The 20,947-nt window shown below is 42.5% G+C and overlaps 1 protein-coding gene across 2 annotated transcripts in view; it reads left to right on the top strand.

Moving 5' to 3' along the window:
- The first annotated feature begins 1,437 nt into the window (after positions 1–1,437).
- The window catches only part of hdac4 (histone deacetylase 4), a 145,783-nt gene continuing 126,273 nt past the window's right edge, over positions 1,438–20,947 (top strand). Inside the window, exons 1-2 of one of the 2 annotated variants that reach the window (XM_080478328.1) lie at positions 1,438–1,595; positions 14,210–14,401. In XM_080478328.1, coding sequence (XP_080334454.1) covers positions 14,380–14,401 — 22 coding nt within the window. In that variant the 5' untranslated portion in view covers positions 1,438–1,595; positions 14,210–14,379. The remainder of the gene's footprint in view (positions 1,596–14,209; positions 14,402–20,947) is intronic. The other variant, XM_080478330.1, reaches the window with a different exon arrangement.

Genomic DNA, 20,947 nt, shown 5'->3' with positions numbered 1-20,947 from the left:
AGAGAGTTTTAGTGTTTGGTCGTTATGGCTGCTGTTTTCTGGCAGGAAAGGGTGTCGGAGGACAGAATGTGTGACCATAATGTACAAATTGAAAATCTGTCAGAAATACACCAATAATATAATCATAAGGGTGTATGACTTGACTGTTTCTCCACCAGTACTCATATCTTTTGTGTACTTGTAACTGCTACTTCATTAGCTGTGGGGCTGCACAGGTGGGTTTTCTTTGGTCTGTTTTCTCACATAAACATGCTGGTCACCATGGGAATGGTGATGCTTTCCTTTGGTCAATATAGCCACTGAACCTGCTGTTCAGCACTCAAGAAGATGTGCCCTTGAACCGATGAACCTTAAGATGGCCTGTTATGTCAGTATGAAAACCACGCTGACTGAAAGTTATATTTGGTTAAATGAGGGAAACACCACATTAATTAAAAAACAACATTTGTGCTGATTTTGGAAAAATGTGTAGGTGTTTTTTCTTACAATACCATTAAAACTATCGTGCCTGACGTAATTTTCAATTAGATGCCCCGATTGATGCACTTTACTTATAAATATGAGTAAAACCGTGCTTATATATGTGAAGTGTACATGGAAAACTACTGCAAATGACAGTATATAAACTAAAGCACACACCAAATAAGCCGAGCAAATCATGTTTACTGTTCTTTGCATTGGAATACAGTAGTAGTCAAACATGTTTAGCCAAAGCCTGTAAAGTCCCGTTCTGTAATTTTGCAAAACAAAAATGGTAACAATTTATGTGATTTTGATCCACTTTACAATAGATTTCATAGTACACTCGTGTTTTCTCGAAAAGAAAAAGCAAAGTAGGTTTTTAACCAGAACTGGTTTTTTAGACATGACCATTACTTTTAAAAGCTATTTAAGCTTTTTTTCTTTTCCCTCTTATAAGTTATCGTCATATTATGGGTTTGTCAGGTTTCTAAGCTGTTTTTGCATTTTATTCCCAATTTCTTGTGGTACTAGCTATTTTAGTTGTTTTGCCTTTTATTAAAACCAGTTTAAGCCAAGAGAGAGGAGTCATTCTGAAAATGACTCTGATATGCAAACAAAAATAATAATAAGGTGCAAAGTTTTTTTCCATATAATTTAAAGCTTCATTTTAAAGCTTCTGGGAGGCACTACAGAGGAGCTGAAGAGCCACATGTGCCACTAGAGCTGCAGGTTGCAGACCCCGTGCTAAAACTTTAAGTTATGTGATGTTGTTTACTTAAGCACTGATTTTCAGTTTCATTTGGGGAAAAAAAAAAATTACATTAAAAATTTCTGATGGATGTCAAAAAGTGCCTGATGTGAGTGAACCAGGTAAACAGTGCACGTGTGTGTGTCTGTCCGTCCACCGACGCTCCTCTCAACTGTCAATCACCGCTGGCCGCAGACCCCGCCCCCTACAGGGAAATACAGGCGGCTGTCCGACACGTGATTAATTCAGTATGGCGGAGTTTGTTGGCTCAGTGATTTTTTACCCCCTTTGACAACACTAACGGGTCCTAAAACCCCGCACTGTGGATGCTACCGGAGAGTGGGAGGAAATCTAGCGACTGTGCGCCCGAGGGTGCTTGATCCAGGTAGCGTCTCCTTTGCGTCTTTGTCGCAGATCCTCCTCCGTACGCATGGAGAGAGGAGCTTGACTAGGGGGAAGGAAAAAAAAAAAAAAGTTGCCTGTGTTTATGTTACGTGCTGTTGCGCTTTCTCTCCTTGGGGCCAGCCTCAGTGTGTCTCTGCTTTACTTTACTTTCCCCTTCATAAGCACGCTCGGTACTTTGCAGCCAGGAGAAAGAAAAGCGTCAAATACAAAGTTGCACAATCCTTGGATTGTTGTGTTTTAGCAGGTTGGAGTGGATTTACCCAAAAAAAAAAACAAGCTGCCGAGTATTGTGCAACAACTTTCTCTGCTCTATTGAGACGTAGCAGATACGTTGTTTCCACACTGTTGGAAAGTTTAATAGATTTGAACATAAACTTCCCTCCCAATCGCAGCGCAGCTCCGCGCGTTGCTTTCGGTTGGGCTCGTGGAGTATAAACGCCTGCCAGATGTAGTGAGGAATTCTGTCACCCTGTTTTAAGTTGTGAACCACAGGGCATTATCGCAGCGCACTAAAAAGTTCCCTCGGTGAGAAATGAACCGACAAGAAGTGTGCGCCAGACCCCACGTATTGGCACCGGCGGCAGGTAAGGCTTGCGCTCACGTGCGTCATTTTACGCACGACTGGATGGGTGCGAAGAGTTTGTGTGATGTGCTGAAGGGGTTTGTGCTGAGGTCGAACCGCCGCTGCCGCAGCTTTGGGTGTAAACTTGTGTCTTCTTGAAGTGTAAACACAGGAGAGAGTAGCAGCAGCAGCAACAGCAGAGTGTCTGGGCTTTGCTCACTCTCCCTTTACTCGTGGAAACTATTCCCTCAGCCTTACAAGCTTCCAGGGGACTGCTGGCACATGCTTGTAAACTCCAGGCCCCACAGGAACAAGGTCAGAGTGGCCTTCTGGAAAAGAAAAGAAGGTCTCTGAGTTTTCCTGCCTAAAGGATGAAAGTGCAGCTCAAGCTCCCTCAGTGATTTGTCAGAACAATACGTGATCCGAGTAGACACCACATGATGTTAAAGATAAATAGTTCCCACCCCAGGATCAGTAACCCCTCTCTTTATGTTCTTCAAGGCTGTCAAATGAAACCTTAATGAGACACTTTCTGAAATCTAAAGCAGACCTCGGAAACTCCACAAACGCTTTTTTTAAGTGTCTGCCTGTGTTTGAGTTTTAGGAGAGCCAATATCAAAGGGGGAGGGGGAGGGGGGGGGTGTCATTTGATTCAATGTACGTATGAAAATATATTAGATCCAACATTAAGTCACTTGGTTTCCTTTTAAAATGTGTGGTCTTGCTCAAGGATTTAACCTGAAACACATCAGTCACTGCAGGATTCGAATCAGCGCCGCAGTATTGCGTGATAACCAAGTTTAAGGGCCACTTCCAACTCTTATTGATTTTAATCAGGCGGAACCAGAAAAATAACTCCTGAATCTAAAAATACCTCCAAAGATTTTATGCCATTCCATTCAATGTTAAATGGCTTTTTACAAAACATATAGAGAACAGAGTTTTCTCTTTTAAAAAGGAAATCTTAAATCCTCAGCCTGTAACTCCTCCAGACACATGATTTCTGTAGCGTGTTTTCACAAACTCCGCCTCAAACATCAGTTTTGATGTTACTGAGTAAAACTTTAAGTGAAAAAAAACTTTAGTTAATTTGTTTTGCAGGTCATCTCGCCGGCCAGGTTGAACCTTCTGACACCCCTGTTTAATCCTGCTTTTGCCCATGGCAAGTAATTTAAATAATACATCTGCTTCAGCGCGGGAAAAAAACACAATATGTTTACATTGCCAATCTGCATTTAGAATTTTGTGTGAGGATTACACAGGTCGGCAGGTAGAAATCACATTCGTCAATTAGAGGGTTGCTAAGGTCACTAAAGTGGCATAAACACCAAAAACTAATTTAATGACGTGACAACAGACGATGCTTTCAGTCGTTCGCTCTGTGAAATCGTTCTGCAAATCAGAAAATAGTTTAATCCCAGTGGTGTAGTGCAGGGTATTCACGGTACACGGTGTACACCCGCTTACTTTTCAGTCAGCATTGTGGAAACGCAAACACTGTGGACGGATTTTCACTAAATAGTGAAAATAACATTATATGCCACTCTTTCTTTAAAAAAAAAAAAAAAGTAAGTTTCCGTGTTGCTGTCCCAAATTCAACCTCGGTATTCCCACCGTAACGGGCCGAGTCGTTTTACATCAGTTCTGTGACTTCAAGCAACAACAGGCAGCTGGATGCATTGTTGGTCTCCAGCAGCGGAGCCTATTATATCCATTGTGTTGTTGAAATATGTCAACAAGTGTCCCGAGATCTCTCCTCCTCTAATGTGCAAGTGGCAGTGCAGGTACACTCCAAATCATTAAGTGTTGGCGAAGACTTCAATGAGGTATTTCTTGTATTGCGCCGGTATTGCAGAAGCCCCTGCGTGGCGGAGTGCAGTGACGTCCCACGCAAACGGTAAAGCGGCGCGGGGAAAATGTGACAGAGGCGGCATTTCGGTGTCTCCACCGGTTCCCGTGGTAACTGTTGACGGCTGTCTAACGTCGTCGGTGGCTGCTGTTTGTTACAGCAGATGTTGAATGTGAGAGAAAGCGTGTAGTAGCACTCCCAGAAAAGCACGGAGCACGTAAACACACAAGTCTGTTTTTGGTCAGTTTTGTTGATTTTGAATTTGGTGTTAAATTTGGGTTTTTAATCCTCATTTACATCTAGAAATTAAATCCCGGCCTGCATCATTTTGATTTATAGACAGGATGTTTTAACTTTTAAAGTAGCTCGCAAGATGTAAAACTGTTGGCGCCCGTGGTCTGGAGCTACATCAGAGTATGACCTAAGAAAAGGGAAAAAGATCGTAAGGCCAAGCTGCCTTAAGAAATATTATGTATTGCATTAGTAGTGTGATTTAATCTTAGTCTCTATGTTGATTGCAGTCCTGCAGTGTTTCACACACACACACAGATAAAGGGAAGCGCTCACATGACTCTGCCGTGTTCCCTCTTCGCCGCAGGAGTTGTCGGTGTTTATAAATATGTAAATCACTTTCTTGTTTCCTGTCTGGTGGTGAAGCTATTTCTGGAATGTGCAACACGTCCTTCAACAGGGCTGCGTTTCGGTCTTCATGAACTACGGATGACTCGTATTTCTGTCTGCGTTAGACGATCTCTCCTGCCACGGCTGAGGAGGATATTGGTCAAAAGTCCATAAAAACCTCAGTAACAGCTCGTGTTTATGCAGTGGACTCTCTGTGTAGCCGACACCCATCTGTGCACATTTGTGAGTATCAGATCTTGAGGTATTTGGATGTACACACTAGACATTATCCGTTCACTGTTTCAGCGGTGCTATCGGATTTATAACCCAAATATTAACATTTTCATTCAGATTATTCTCAGCCTTGGGAGTGATGCGTTTAGTTTAGATGTGAGAAACTTGCTTTGCAGGTTGCGATGTTAATTTTAACTGAAGTTTATCAATTATAAAAAAAGAAACTGCACAGATGTTTAATCAGTAGCTGGACTTGTGTTCATAGTTTATATATTTAGTTCTGAGTGCATCTCTGTTGGACTTCCTGTCTCACTGACTTGTTCTCTGGGAAGAAATGGCTGTGGATGGATTACAGCACTGCCACCTAGCAGCCAAAAGAAGAAGTGGTTCACTGTGTTTCAGCTGGCAAATATTGGAAATGTTGGATGTTGATAAACTAATCTAACAAATTAGATATTGAATGGTATTAATTGTGGTTCTGATTGCAGAAAAAGTATGTATTTTGTGTAAAAAGTCCTTTTAAAATTTGAGTTTTTTTACAAAATGGTCTTAGTTTGCTGCCACGCGTTGTGATATTTTGGATGTCCATACAATCATATGTGCTTTTATCTCTGTTAAATCAAGCGCTGCTCACTTCCTTTGAGCTCGCTAGCTCTTTTTCTGTTTGTTGCAATGGCCTCTTCAAAGTTGAGGAGCTTTCTGTTTCTTTGACTTAGTATTTTCAGCCGCTAGACATTAAAATGTAAAGATTCAAAGTTAAGTGTCTTCAGATAAACAGCTGGTGGCGTTATTCTCTACTGGTGGAGATAAATCCCAGCAGAAGAAGTAGTCCCCGTGAGAGAGGATGCCTGTAGAGGAGCAGCAGTTACACCTCGGCTGGTGGAAAACGGCTTGGAAACAGTGATGAAAATATGACTCTTGTGTTAGTTTAATCCAGCTGTTTTCATGCAGATGAACGGAAATGATTATGCAGAGTGATTGCGGTCAGCTCACATAATGGCAGGCCAGAGATTATGTAATGATTGTGACGGGCCTAGTTCATCTTTTCCTTTTTCATTCAGGCTTTATATGCTGTTTAATCTCACGCACAAACTTTCAAATGACTGCCTTACCACAGCGAGCGAGTGATTAATTCTCCCCCCCCTCGCCCTTTACTGCTCATAAAGTTTGCGTCTCATAATCTCATTAATAAGCTCATTTAGCTCGGTTTCAGTGTGCTTTGTCAGGGCGCAGGGTCTGACTTTCCAACTTACTGGTATTTATCTAGCCCAGTAGTTGGCACTTGGTACGTTTGCTTGTTTGTGGACATTTTGTGGATGTTGTCACACTAATGGATTGTAATGCGCTTTATTAATGCCTCGGTTGTGCCTGGGGACAAATAAGGTGACAGGAGCCTGTAATGCACAGACACATTTACCCAGCAGGAATTCGTTTGGCAGGGACTTCCCTTCAGCTCTGAGCTGCCCAGCGTAATACTGCATCTTTGTTCCCACTCTCTTGTTTATTTACGTTTCTTTCTTTTGATCGCACACGTTGTTGGAAAAGACACTAATATGGTCTGAATGACAACTTGAGGGAATCCGGAAACCAATTACGATAACATGCATACTCATCAGTTTGAATCTTCTTTTTATTCCTTGGTTTATTTGAGCATTTGAAGCAAAGGTGAAGTCCGTCTTTGCACAGTTACTTTACTTCTCCTGCGTACTGTTACGCAAGTTACTCAAAGAAGGGGAGTTGGATGTTGGCCAGAGAAGCGGTAAAAGTAGACAAGAAGAAGATTCCAAGCAGTTAAAGGGACGCAGAGCTTTTAATGGGCGACTATACAGAAGCTCTCAGCCTCGACTGATGTGATTTGAGGCTCGATGAATCCCTGTGTTGATCCTTGTGGCCGCCCAATGAGTTCATGGCTGTGAATCGTTCTCCCACATTCAGCCCCCTTATACCCCGTTGTGCCTCACAACTTGAATAATAAACCCATTTTAGCTCCTTTGTGCTGTGCCAGGACCTTGTCCTGACTTTGAACCCACCCCGGCTCCCTCAAATCAGTTAGCAAGTGGCTGGCAATTTGAGGTAAGGCATCCTCGTTGGTGCTCATGTCGAGGATGCAACACTGAGTCGGTCTATTAACGGAAGAGGCAATGCCGGGGACGAGCTCTGGTACCTGTGGTGCATCAGCACACTCAACCAGCAGGACTGTAAAAAAACCAGCATACCCCCTTCCCGACCACATCATCTCACTCAAACCGAGCGCACTGATCCCCTGGCATGTTGCATTTTGTTGCAAACAAATGCTACAAATGTAAAATACCCTCATGATGATAGTTAACGTTTGTTTGTTTTTTTTTGTTTTTTTTCCAGCAACTCAAAACTAATTTAAACTTTACTTTCTGTTTGCGTCAGTGGGTGGTGGTTCATTTAGCAGGAATGTGCGTATACTTAAAAACAGAGCAAAGTCTATTTAATTCTTTTAGAGTTGAAACATCGAGTGTCTGGTTTCAGGACTACTTTTGCTCAAATTTATCTAACCTGGTTTATGTATCTTTCGTAGTAGTAGCTCCTGTAATTATCACTTGGGGCAATTGGGCCCCACTTTGAAATGCTATTTTCTTTCATGATAATTGATGGATCGCGACACTCCTCCGTAATGAAGTTTAATATCTTTCGGAAACCAAATGGTCCTTCAGCCAGGAGGAATCCGAATCCAGCCAGGTACGATCAGCAATTGTTCCTGCACCCCTACAATTGTTGAAATATGGAAAGACAGAAGTTTTTGTTCAACCAACACAGGAATCTATTGGTGGCAGTGTACTAATGAGCAGTATAATGTTTATGTACTCCATAACTCCGGCTTCACACGTCTGTCTGTGGGACAGGTAAAGACCTCTTTCTCACCCAGCTGGATTGGTTCTGGAGTTTGTGCAACAGCTCAGGAAGAATTTACTCCGAATCAAATGAAGAAAGTTGATATTTGGCTGAATTCATTGAAAGAAGATCGCCACAAAAACCACAGCCAGAATGAATGCCACAAAAATAAATGCTTCCCTTGTCTGTTCTCACAGTCTTGCATGTTGTTTTCATCTCTTATTTTTAGTTTCCCCTAATGAGCATTGACTTAATAATAATAATAATCATAATTATAATCTCAAAATGCTAAAACGATATAATTTTCTGATTATTTTCATGGGAGAATTTGGTGAAAGTTGCTTCTCGGTATCTGACTACAGAGAAGAAAGGTCACAGGACAGCTCTGTGTCCATATTTGAACCCTGGGTTAGTGTTCCCGACTCCTGACGCATTTATTGTGCAGTACGTTGCGTCATGAGGCCGGGCGTCATCACTTTCTTTGTAGAGAATGATATTAGTCGGCGGTCTGATCATGTGAAAGCTGCTTCACGCTTTTCATTTACACAGCAATCATAGAAAACCCAGTATGTGAGAAGAGAGTGCGAAACAGCCAGCTCCCAGAAGAAAAAAGCTTTTAAAACGCTTAGCGCAGAAAGGAAAGATGGATAATTAGTGATGTAAATATGTGGACCTGAAGCTATAAAAATACATTGGTTAAAGAACTGCTTAGAAAGGAGCCACTTTCTGCTTTTTATTTGTCCGAGAATAAATAATGTTTTGTAGCAACATTAAAATCCTATAAATATTCAATTATTCAATGATATCCAGGTAACAAATGCCCCAATGTCTTTTCTTTTTCTACTAGTTGGCAAGAGGATGGTCTATAAGGCAGTGAGCACTGTGAAACAAAAAAACCCCAACAGCCTTAAAACCTCAGTTATTTCCTATTCCACACTTTGGTAGGACCCCCCCCCCCCCCCCCCCATTGTCTTTCACAACAATATCAATAAGAGATGAATTAAGTTGTTCAGGCTGATGCAGTCAAAAAAACAAAAAAAAAACAGGGAAGGACTGAAGGCGTTATGATGTGTTACGTTACCGGATGCCAAAAATTGTAATCGCCAACCCCGCATTCCTCTCCAGGATTGCCCACTCGCACATTCAAAGGAATCATGGCGCTTTCCAGCTTTTTCCCACTGACTTGAATCATATATTTGAACTCGGACATCCCCAGCTTGAGCTCACCAGACTTGAAGAAGTTCACCTGTCTCGCTCACTTGCGTCACTTTCACGGGTACAAACGCACAGTTCTGAGAGATTTAACACCGACACAAACCATTACCAGAACGTGCTGAATTAGTTAGTTGTTGACAGGAAGCATTACCTTTCATGCTCGGGTTATCCGTCGGCCACATCTGGCTTGTGAAAGGACGCGGTGCTGTAGAACTGCTAAATGAAGAGCCTGTCGGTTTAGAGATAAGACTTTTGAACTTTTATGCTGCTATCAAATCCTTTTGAGAGGCCGTTGAGAATTTTCTTCATGTATTCGTTGTTTGCATCCAGCCCAGTTATGCATGTCGGCATAGATTTCTTCAACATCTAACAAGTGTTTTTTGCAAAATTGAGGTGAGGAAAGTGAGGAGAAAAAAAGGTTTTGTGAAGTCTTGACCGAGACTGTGGAGGAGTCGGTTTGGAATCCCTGTTGTGGCGGGATGGACACCCAGTGTTAAAAAGGTTCTAATGATCCTCAGTTCTCTTATCTTCAAAGTGATTTTAGGACATTTTTCATGCACCATTTAAGGATTGTCTGTTATTTGTTGCCGCACACTCTTCTGTCATCAGCTTTGACCAACACATCTACAATCACACAGAGATGTGTGTATGTTCTTGACATATTCGCTGTTGACATGAGCTGCTGTCTGGTCGTACGCTGTGACACAACTGTCCCCAGGCTGTTGGAGCTGTGCGCCAACAAGAAAAATGACCCCGCTTTGCCACTTGATACTGGCCGTCCTTGTTTGTTGTCTTGTCACTGTTTAGCCAACGGCTGATTCATGTGATGTCCTGCGGTCGTAGCCGAACAAGCAGCAGAGAATGCTGCCTTACTGCAGGCCGAGCCATGCGAGGCAATGTGCTCACTTGCTCCAGTGTGATCAGTTTTCTCCAATGTTGCACATATCACGTTATCATTTAGCCCCTCCCTCTTATTCAAATACAGAAGAGACTATTTCAGTTTGATGGAGTCATGTCCTGAGCTGAACCAGCAACAGCTGGACACGGTGTTTTCTCTCTTCTTGTTGCAGAAGCAGTTGTATATGCGACGTCTTCATCGGAGTTTCCATGTTGACTTAAGAAAGATAATGCCACATATCTGAACTATTTTTGCAAACACCAAAGACAATTTGGGAACAAATCAATCTGTGGCATGTAAGTGATGCTGATAATCTCTTTTGCCACATGAATAATTCATAGTCAATTAGAGCTGAAAGGCCTAAGCAGTCTTCATGGAACACTTGCATTTTCAATGATTCATTTCACTAGCTATGCAAGGGGGTCTCTTAATTGTTGTTTACTGCTCACTATCTGACCACATGTTATTTTTATGCCACCGTGATTACTCCCGGCAGTGCTCGGAGTGCTTGGGAAATGAAGTCCATTAAGGCGCCCGGAGAGCCGTTTTCCTGTCAAGTGCCATGAAACGTTTTACAGATTCAAACTTGACTTGCACGAGAACAATAAATCTCATCCGATCATCAGTGTCCGCAGGTAGAAATAACGCAAACGATTCGTTAGAAAATTCTGTACGTGCATCGCTGTGTACAGGTGCTTTTTGAGTGAAGAGATAAAATCACCTGTAAGCGTCATCGCAACCTCCGCTGCTGATAACAAGGCTTCTCTTGCAGGCTTTGTCATCAGTAAAAGAGCATTTCCCTTTGAGCTGTGCCTTTATATGTGTGCCGCAAAGAGGGAGAGCGAAAGGGACGTCATGCCTGAGTTCATTGCTGACATAGTATTCCAAGCCGTGAAAGCACAGATTCCAGAGTGACGGAAGGTTCCTTTGACAAAAATAGGCCGCTTGATCTGAGACGAGCACCGCTGGCCTCCTTTTGACACGCTGAGGGTTTTTTTTGGGTGACATATCATGCCACAGCAAATCCATCAACACATCTTGTGTCCCCAACTCCTTCATTTAAGTATCGGCAGTACGCGCGTCACTAAAGGCGGGTGCTTGTCAGACATTTTTCACACAGACATTGGAAGCTCTGTTGGGGTTGTTTGCACTCAAATCTGAGAAACTCAAAAATGCTAAGGGAAGTTTTCGCTTTTGCAATATAGAAATAAACGAAAGCTCATTGTGACACTAAATTTTCCGAACTCGGGGGTCTGCAACCTGTGGCTCTTCAGCCCCCCTGTAAAAGCTCCCTGACCTTTTCAGAAAATGTCCAGAAAAATTGCTGTAATAGCTGGAATTTCCCCTCCCAAAACAAGATAAAATAGCTCAAACTACTCAAATAATGTAATTTAGAATAGAGGGCTTCTTTTAGGAAAAATGGAAAGAGGGAAAAAGAAGAAAAGAGGAAAAAAAAGAAGTAAAAATAGAAAATAAAATGCTGGTGTAGCTAAAGCTGCTCTTACATAAAATAGAAAAAAATGGAACAATCTATAAAAATGTTAATAAATTGTACCTATGACATATTGTAAATGCAACCTTTTTCTTTCTTTTGTGTAGCAATTTCTTCAAGATGTTTTTTTCTTTATTTCAGAGAATTTACACGTTTTTAACCATTTTTGGTAAAATGGCTCTTTTGGTCCTAAAGGTTGCAGACCCCTGGCCGAGCTGATTACATGTAAGGATAGCAGAGGCTGCAGCAGAGATTAATAAAAAAATATCTTGGCACTAGATGGAGTAGAAAACATCATAAATAATTTAGTAGGGACTTAATGTCAGGGTGGGATGAGCCAGGGTCTCGGTTCAGGTGTGATTCATTTGCAAGTTGAACTTGGAGAGGTGAACATCTCCCGGCTGCTGCGAGGACTCGCCTCTAGGGGACGCCCCGGGAGGCGGCAGTGGCCCAAAGCACCACTCGATGAGAAGTATAAGAATGGTACGCGTCACGTCAGACCCTCCTAAAGTCTCCCAATAACACCAGAAAAAGTTACTTTATTTGTTGCTCATCACTTTTTGGAGTTGGGTCGCTCGACAGGTGTTAATTGGTGTTAAATATAGTATAATATAATATATATATATAATATAGTGACATAGTAACTCTGACTTCAGTATATCTTCTTTAAGACTGTGGTGATCAGTGGCTGGTTATGTGGCACAAGAACCCTATTGTGTCTTGATTATTTTTTTTTTTGGATCATTTTGAAGCAAGCAAGAGATAATTAGTCAAAGCAAATGTGCAAAGCTCAACAGTATTTGGCATTTTTATAATTTTATAAGATATCTTAAAATCCTGCCATACTACATGCTTCTCGATGTACTACATGAACTATTTATTTTAATCAGTGATTGTTTATGACTCACCCTGGCTAGTTTGGAAGATAGAACAGTAAATATACTTGTGATGGTGCACAAGATCCTCGGCTAGAGCCTGTTGTCTTGCTCTATTAACAGTAAGGGAAAGTGTCATCACCAGTTTTGGTTTCTGTTGACACGTTTTCAGGCCACCGTGCTGAGCCAGGGGTCACTCTTGGTCTGCTCTGCATCCTTAGACTGTTTGACCCTAACAGGGGAATAATACTCTAGATGACGTAGCTCTAAAGGTTGTAGGCACAAACTATCCCACCATGTTGACGTAGTGATCTAGTAGAATATGAGGTTTGTGCCAAACGTGGACACGTCTTTATTGTTGAGATTTCATGCATGTTGTCTCATTATCGTGGCTCTACACAGTGAACAGCCCTTCTCCTCTACAAATCCTGTCATTCCTTTTGTTTATGTCACTAGTTGCCATCTATAAAAGCTGGGCCTATGTTAAATTTGCCATGTATTGGTTAATATATATATATTTTAGTGATCGCTCCTGGTAAGCGATGTTTTTTCCTGTGAAGTTCTATCTGTCTGAGTACTTGGACTTCTTTGTCGGCGATTCAGTTGAACAGCTTTTACGTCCCGGGGATGGCAGTGGAAGAAGAGTGAGGAACGGAGCTCATCCACACGCTTCCCGCGGCCTCTGCGGGGTTTCTATTGACTGATTGTAGCTCTCATTACCACTTGTTTGTGTTCAGCTCTGTTGACACCTGTTCGATGTGACAGAGGTGAGTTTCTCCTGGTTAGTGCGTGGGTGTGTGTGTGTGTGTGTGTGTGCGCCCATGGTTGTTTACATACTTCTCACAGTTTGGTTGCATAAGACCCACTCACATAAAAGACAGTATGAAAATGTTCCTCCCTTTTCTGCTGTGCTGTTGACTCAGAGGTAAGATGAAGCCGTCAGGAGGCCTCTGTTTACATAGAATTTTGGGCTCCGCTACAGAGATGACCGTTTCATCGAGGCTGCGACTTCCAATGCTGACCATGCAAATCTGTGGAAGTGAAATGATTGCAGTGAAAAGTGTTAAACCTCTTGGAAAGTTGTGTTCAGGGTTATTAAAATGTGGATTTTTTTTTTTGGAACCATTAGTTTGTGATGGTTTAGCTGGATGAGCACCGAGAGTCAGTGTATGTCAACATGCTTTAAGTTTTGTAAATCCAGAAGGGCACTTTTCTGTATTTGTAAAAAAAAGGTTTTCTCTTTCTTGTCATTTAGCAAGTAACTTTAAAAAAAAGTCTCACTTTTAATTACTCTCCAACAATGTGTTCCTCCTCTTTATACACTGATCAGCCAAAACATTGGGACCACTAACAGGTAATCAATGTTTTGTTTGGGTGTTTGGCTGCCTGGATTTGCCCCTTCGGGCTTTATGTTTTCTACCCCTGTTCTTCGATCAGCAAAATCCCCAAAGTATTCCCTTAGTATCTACAGAGCTGATACACACAGCTTTACAGTCTCACCCCCAACCAGTTTGGTTACGGGTGAACACAAGAAACAGGCCTTTGACTTCCTTTTACAATTCAGAGTTCAGATACATAGAGACTTTATTATTCCTGTATTATTTATAATTCACAGAGTACAGGAATGACACGCACGCTTCTGTGACAGACTCATTTCATTACTGGTGATTGCAGCAGTCGTACACATGCTGCCGTCTCCGACAGTATTTCATTGAGAAGCTCTCAGTGGAAAAGTTCTTAAAGAGTTAGGAGTTTTGTCAGATTTTAAAAGCAGCCAAAAAGTGCTGAGTGAACCTCACTTCTGTGCGTTTGTTTCCTCCATCAGGGACACACTACACCACTGCTCTTTCCTGTTATTACACATTTGATTTCTTTTTAAAGGAACCAAATAGTCCCACAAAGGAAGTTGTACACAACCCACTCTGAAGTGACTTTCATTTACGGGAACACTGCTTCTTCTTCTTCTTCTTCTTCTTCTTACAGCCCGACAGTTTTGTGGAAAGAGTTTCGGTGTGATGGCGCTCTGAGAAGCGGTTCCCCTCTGTGCCTCCTCGGTTTACCTGGGCAGCACATGGTGGTCACTACACCCCCCTCACAGGGGCATTGACACCACCGCGCCTTCCCCACCAAGCCCACACCAGCTAACCACCGCCATGAACTCTCACAGCCGACAAGGTAAGATGGGGAAAGAAAATTGTTTTTATCGCAACGACTTCTTCGCCTTGACGTTTAAAAGCTTCGGGCTGTTGGAATAAAGGAGGGAGGGATTATAATTCCGATGACGATTTTGCGCAGCAGGGGTCAACGTTTGATTCTTTCGTAACAGAGATGAAGGTTCTTAAACCCAACTCCCAACTTAATGTGTGTGACACCGTTAACTGCAGTTACATTATAGCCTGTGACAAGTATTCATGGATTGTGCAGGCACACAAGTTTTTCAGTGACCCAAAAAAAAGTTTTGAAGCGACAAAAGTACCAATAAAACACTAAAAGAAAACAGCGGTTTGTCCTCTTTGAAACGAAATCTGGAGGGTTCAGGGAGGTCGGATGCTTCGCCTAGTGCTGCCTTTGCAGGGAACAAACCTTTTTCTTGCACCTGAAAGAGAAGGAGCAGTGGTGTGGGAGGAATTGGGTCGTCTGTCCTCAGTGGCATCAGTTCAAGGGACATTTTTCTTGCAAATTCATCTTTGCTTTTTTTTTTTTTTTTTTTTTTTGGGGGGGGGGGGGTATGCGTCACTCTTCCTACCTTTCCTTCCTGTGGCTGTACTTTTAAATTACCTACGTTTTGCCCATGACACATCTGATAAAAGCATCAGTGGGAGAGTTAAGAACATTCTTTTATGTGCATCTTGTATTGTGAATGTCTTTAAATTTTTTATTTTTAGCGCTCGTGACCTGTTCTTTCAGTGTGTCTCTCCCTTTATAAAAAAAACCAGGTTCTTAAATTACCCTGAAAAATCGTTCTTCTTTTTCAGGTGCTTTTTTGTCCGTTTTGTGCTTTTTTTGATGTTTTTATTCGGGAAGAACTGTGGTCTGTTTCCTGTCGCATTTCTCTTTAGGGACACTTGAGAAAATTGCAACTAAATGTCAAGGCCAGTTGAACACAGGAACTCTGCTTCAAAGATCCAGCTCGTGGTCAAAAGGTGGTGACATGACTGCATTTGGGATTCCACTTAAGCTTTTTTTTTTTTTTTTTTTTTTTTTTTTTTTACGGAAGATAATGGCAGCACAAAAAAAAGGGACATGGTTCAAAATTGAATCACACTTGCGTTGTGGGTGTAACTTAAAATTAGAGAACCATATCTCTCTTCTTTTTTTTTATTTTTTTATTAGGAACCAGATGCACTCGCACCTTTGTGCTTTGCCGGTGTTGTCAGATTCGACAAGCTGTGATTGAGTTGGAAACTGAGGCGAGCTGCTGTCTGACACGTAGAGTGTGACTGTACGAGAGTTCACCTGAGAGTTGACAGAATGTCACGCTTACTTACCGATCGTTTTTGAGGTAAATGATGGAGTTCCTGCTTTCTACAATGGAAATAGGCACAAGTGTCAACCACTCCACGGATGCACATTCACACGCCGCCGTTGGCTCATCCTGAGAGTAATTGAGTAGTTAATGGCACCATCAGGTGTTTGAATTGTAGAAGAAAGCTGAATTTTGTGGAGCAAACCCACTCCGACTTTGCGAAGAATTTGAACTTTCTTGCTGTGGGGTGGATTTTTTTAACCACGACATCCTTCCTGGTGTAAGGCATTGTCAGCCGTCTGGCTTGGGAGACATATTACTCAGCACTGGTAAATACCAGGAAAAGCACAGTGGTTTTTTTTACTTGGAAAAACATTTTTTTAGCTGGTCAGAGGTGCACCTGCTTTCTGCCGCTTCATTGTAGCCTTGCATTAATTAGGAAAAATCGAGGCCCAACCGGTGATCACACTTTTTTAGTTTATGAGCCACTTTTAACAAGATCGGATAACGGGGCAAACTTGAATTGGGTAGAATTGTCCGACGATGCACACATTCCTCATAGAGCACATCCTCGTTCCCATTGGTGCATCGATTGCATTTGCATGGACGTTTGGCGAGAAAATGATGGCTTTGGTTGTTACATTTTAATGTGCGTTTCCTTCTTGAATAATTAAAAAACCCATTGTGCGTTTGACCTCGATTCTATGAAAGCTACTCATGTGGTCCTTTCCCTCCTCATCACCACCATGACATAAAGCTGGATTTACCTCAGCTGAAGACCAGGATGGACAAAAGGACAATTGTGTACTCCATCCCCGTTGTGCTTTGGTTGTCTTGGTCACATTGAGCAGATTGATGTCACGGCCATTGATTAATTGTGGCAGTCTTAAGGGTCTTGTGTGGCACGATGTCTGCTCTTGGCATCTGCTTATTTCTCTTGGTGCCGTGTGGCCAATAAGGCCTGCGTCAGAGTGGCTGTTTGAGATGGGCACGTCAGGCCAAACGGCGGAACAGGCCAAGAAATATGTCTGTGTTTTCTTAGGTCATCTTCCTTCATTAAAATCCTTGTGTTATGGGAGTGGATCGTTGAGAGTGGACCCTGTTTGAAAGTGTTTGCTTCTTTTAAAATTGTTTCAAGGACTTTCATTCAGAGGTAGAATTGTCAATTTTGATATGTATTTATATGCTTTCACACTTGTCGATTGTTTCATTGGACAACAATTCCATTTCAGTGTGAAGGGAAGAAGAGGAAGCATTTTTTTTGTCATAGTCCAACCTTATTCTAGTTGGGAAACATTTTGCTTAAAGTATGGCATCTCTTTCCACCAAACATAAACATTCATCAATGGGTAATTCTTTTAAAATGTTGTAACTCGCCATACCGTTTCAGCCGTCAGACTTTTCCTTCCCGTTTGGGAGTTCAGAAATGAAGAACGGATCCCTTCTCAGCTCGCCTCCTGTTCGCAGTTCATTTTCCCCTCGTCGCCCTCTAGTCTGTGCAGCACCACTGAGCCCTTTTCCACATATGACAAATCATCGTTTCCTATTCTCAAACCACCATTTTAGAGCACTGAAGGGCCTTTTTGTGAGATTTTGAAACCTGGGTGGTGAAAGCTGGCACGTTGACATGCTACTTCGCATTTTGGAGCTGGGGGTTTATGGCCTTGGAGGCCGAGCTAGAACACACACACACACACACACACACACACACACACACACACACACACACAAGGAAAAGAAACTCTCATCCTCTCACCCTCCTCTCCGGCTGCAGTAATCGGTGGCAGGTCCTGGCTCGGAGAGATCTTGCGTCAATAAATCGTCATGCTCTGCGACTCCCTAGGCCTGGAACGCAAACAGAGAGAGGCCGTCTGCTACTGGAGGCCTTGTAGAGCTTGTTTAAAACACTCCCAGGCCTGTGCTGCAGTTTGACCAACATACTGTAATAAAAAAAAAAAAAAGCAAATGCTAGATTTTTTTTTTAGGTCCACGCTGACCCCTGGCACGTCCTCTTGTCTTATCCGAGCTGGTATAGTTGTGTCTGGCTGATGAGCAAGCCGAGTTTCTCCTGTCTGCTCGTATGTGTTTGCAAAGTGAGGCAAGGAAAACTCTTCTCCCCTGTGAGTTGTGTCATAGATATCTGAATTTCCCTCCGGACCTACTTTATTTCTTTCTTTCTTTTTCATTTTTGGCCCATTCTCTTGTTCCTGTTCCATCTTGGGAATATATTGTATTTACTCTATTTGCATACGCCTGCTCGAACATCTCTCCATCTTCAAATTAACTAACACACACGCCAGAAAGAACAGAGTCCGTGCAACAAGAAGGAGACTTATAACACGCACTCGCAGTTTTTTTAAACTAGCTGGGTGGCGTGTGGGGGATTGCAGTTGTCACTCAGTTGTCAAAGCAGTGCAGTGGAGTACACGGTACATGAAGCTGCACAGCCGCTATCGGTCATATTTCAGTGTTTTTTTATTTTCATAAGATAACCACAAGAACTCCCTGCATACACAGTTTGACCGTGCATCTTTGTTAGAATTAATTTTTTAACTTTTTCATTTTAACGCGACTCCAAAGAAGCAATGACAACAAGCGAATCGCACCTCCTCACTTTGTTTTTCTAGACCGCTGGTCTGTGGCAGATGGTTGTGAATAATTCACGACAAGTTCTGGGGATGACCACAGCCATGTGTAGATATTATTCCAGAGATTATTCTCTATCAGAGAGAAAGAAAAACACGACTGAGAAGAATTGTGCCTCACAATTGGAGTGTAAACATCTAATGCCAGATAAGGCTGTTGTTACGACTGTGGATGCCTCGCCGTGTCATCATCCATGATCGAAGCTCCTTCAGTCATAATACTTGACTTATTTTAACTTTTCATTCTAAATGAGTGTTTTTGCCGCCTCTCTTGAAATAAATAAGTAGTCCTTGTTCATAATTTTGGAATGGAACCACACAGACACACATAAATGCCGAGAACAATTCTCCGGATTGTTATTCCGAGTGACTCCCACCTATAAAACTACCAAGTTTAAGGAGAATATGGACTGGGAGTCATGAGTCGTTCTTATTATTGTCCATCTACTGATTGTAGGATGAAGCCAGCTCAACAGGGAAATACACCCCTGCTCAGTGAGAACATGCAAACTTACGAACACACCTAATTTGACCCGAGTGTTGTTGCTAACCACTACTTTTACTGTTTTATCATCTATTCATATTAATTTCTCTTCTCAGAATCAGGAAGTACTACCTTTGTTTCTGTGTTAAAGACGTAACTGTCACAGTGTCATCTTAAAGTGTGGTGATGTGATGGTGTATTTGAGGAGGTTCTTGTCATATTATGACTTATTTCCATTCTGGTATTTTTGGGTCAGGTCTCTTACCTTAATTTAAGCCTCAGTATTCCATGCAGATTTAATGAAAGGCAGCTGAGGTGCACTTTATGTGCTTTGCTTCTGAAATGACAGTCTTTTTTTAAATTAATTTTTTTTATCTTTTTCTCACCCTTCCTTGTCTTCTGTCACTCTAATTTCTGTATCTGTGTTTCTTTTCCTTTTTTTTTTTTTTTTTTCTTTTCCGACACACCGTTTTAATCAGTAACCGTAATAAGGACTCACAGTGGGAGCTATCAAAAGCCTGCAGTGGTGGATTAGGGGAGACAGGCTAGTGTCTGGGCCAGGCCACTGGAAAGTGTGGCGTAATCTTCAAAAAGGGAGAGCTTAACACCTGCCGGCCCACGCTGATGAATCCTCATTTGCGGAGGCCACTGTCACAAGGAAAAGGCTCCGGGTGTTAATTGATGCTTTTAGTTGGGAACGTTTTGAAAGTTGTCAGGAGATGACTGAAGTCGACCGAGGCGAGAGGCGAAATGAAGTTGAGAGGAGCTTATTGAGGAGAAGTTATTAAGAAAAAGTGACGGCGCTCACTGGATGTGTACTCGGGGAGCCCCGCAGCCGCTGCTATCTAGTGATTGCCCAAATGGAGCTGGAGGGGCACAATAGCGCTCTCTGCTATCCGCGTTTGATGGCTGCATGGACGCAGTGGAGAAATTATTGTTATTTCTCCTTGGCTCTGCAGAATATTTCTGCGCATAGAGACGGATCGGAACGGGGGCTGAACCCGACTAAACAGAAGAGGCTTTTTCGGAGCACAATGGAAGCTGCTGTGGAGAAATTAGATTACTGTTTCATTATTGTCTTCCTCTCCACAGTTTTCCAGAATATTCCATTCGCCTAATCTCATTGTCAGATGAAACAAGTGTGCAATGTGGCCCTGGGAAGAATTTATTAAGCATTCAAAGCTTTGCTTCTGCAGGAAGAGAGGCTCAGAATTAAATTATGGGTTTTGTGCTCAAACTGCGATGCAGTTTTGTTTCTAATAAACAAAGATGATTACATAATTAGATAAAGCTTTTATGGGTGCTTTGGCAGCTGAATTAGATGTTTAACAATAACTTACCTTTTTAGTTTTTTCCTTCTTTCTTGTTGATTCAGACTTAGCTTCGGCACAAACGCTGTTGCTTTGAGGGAGAACATGTAATTAAAGCTCAGTGGGTTTTTACAGGAGTTGAGCTTGTAATGGAGGCCTAAGATAGAAGTTCTTCTCAAGCCTGAGCCGACACTGGACAGAGATGGAGCTATTAACTTGTGATGCCTCTACACAGCTGTCAGGACAGCCCAGATGTCCAGTCTGCCATGGATAGGGAGATTAAGAATACCCAAGACCTGAAAGATTAACCTATAAGGATTCACATCTGCTGTGGAGCTTTCGGCACAGTCGGGGCTTGAAGGTCTCGTTGTCCGGCAGGGGCTCTGCCCAGTGAGTAACTCCAGTACAGTGAGGAAGACAAACCAGCTCTGCTTTGTTTCTCATGTTTTGGGGCGGTACGGGTTCAATGGGGGAAAGCGGGGAGGAGGGAGGCGGGTCAGGTGGGTCCCTGAGGATGTAATCCTCCTGCTTCTATGAACAAAACAAAATCAAAAGTTCCCAGCAGTTACACAATCCCTGTTAGGAAGGGCTCAGTGCACCCTGGGTCTCCCAGGGCAGAATGAACTTTTCCAGGCACTAATCCGAGGATAAGCCCCAAAACAGAGGCCTTCAAGCTCCGCTGTGTGCCGCACTGTGCTAAAAATGCATGAAATGCCCCACAGAGCTGTTGACTATGATTGGCTTTGCCTGCAGGTTCGTACTCACCACACCGCAGCAGTGATTCCAGGATGCAGACCGTGCCCTTCAGGAGGGCTG

Source organism: Lipophrys pholis (assembly GCF_963383615.2).
Source record: "Lipophrys pholis genome assembly, chromosome: 13".
NCBI lineage: Eukaryota > Metazoa > Chordata > Actinopteri > Blenniiformes > Blenniidae > Lipophrys > Lipophrys pholis.
Note: the sequence above shows the minus strand (reverse complement) of the source record. Positions and strands in the feature narration are given on the sequence as shown.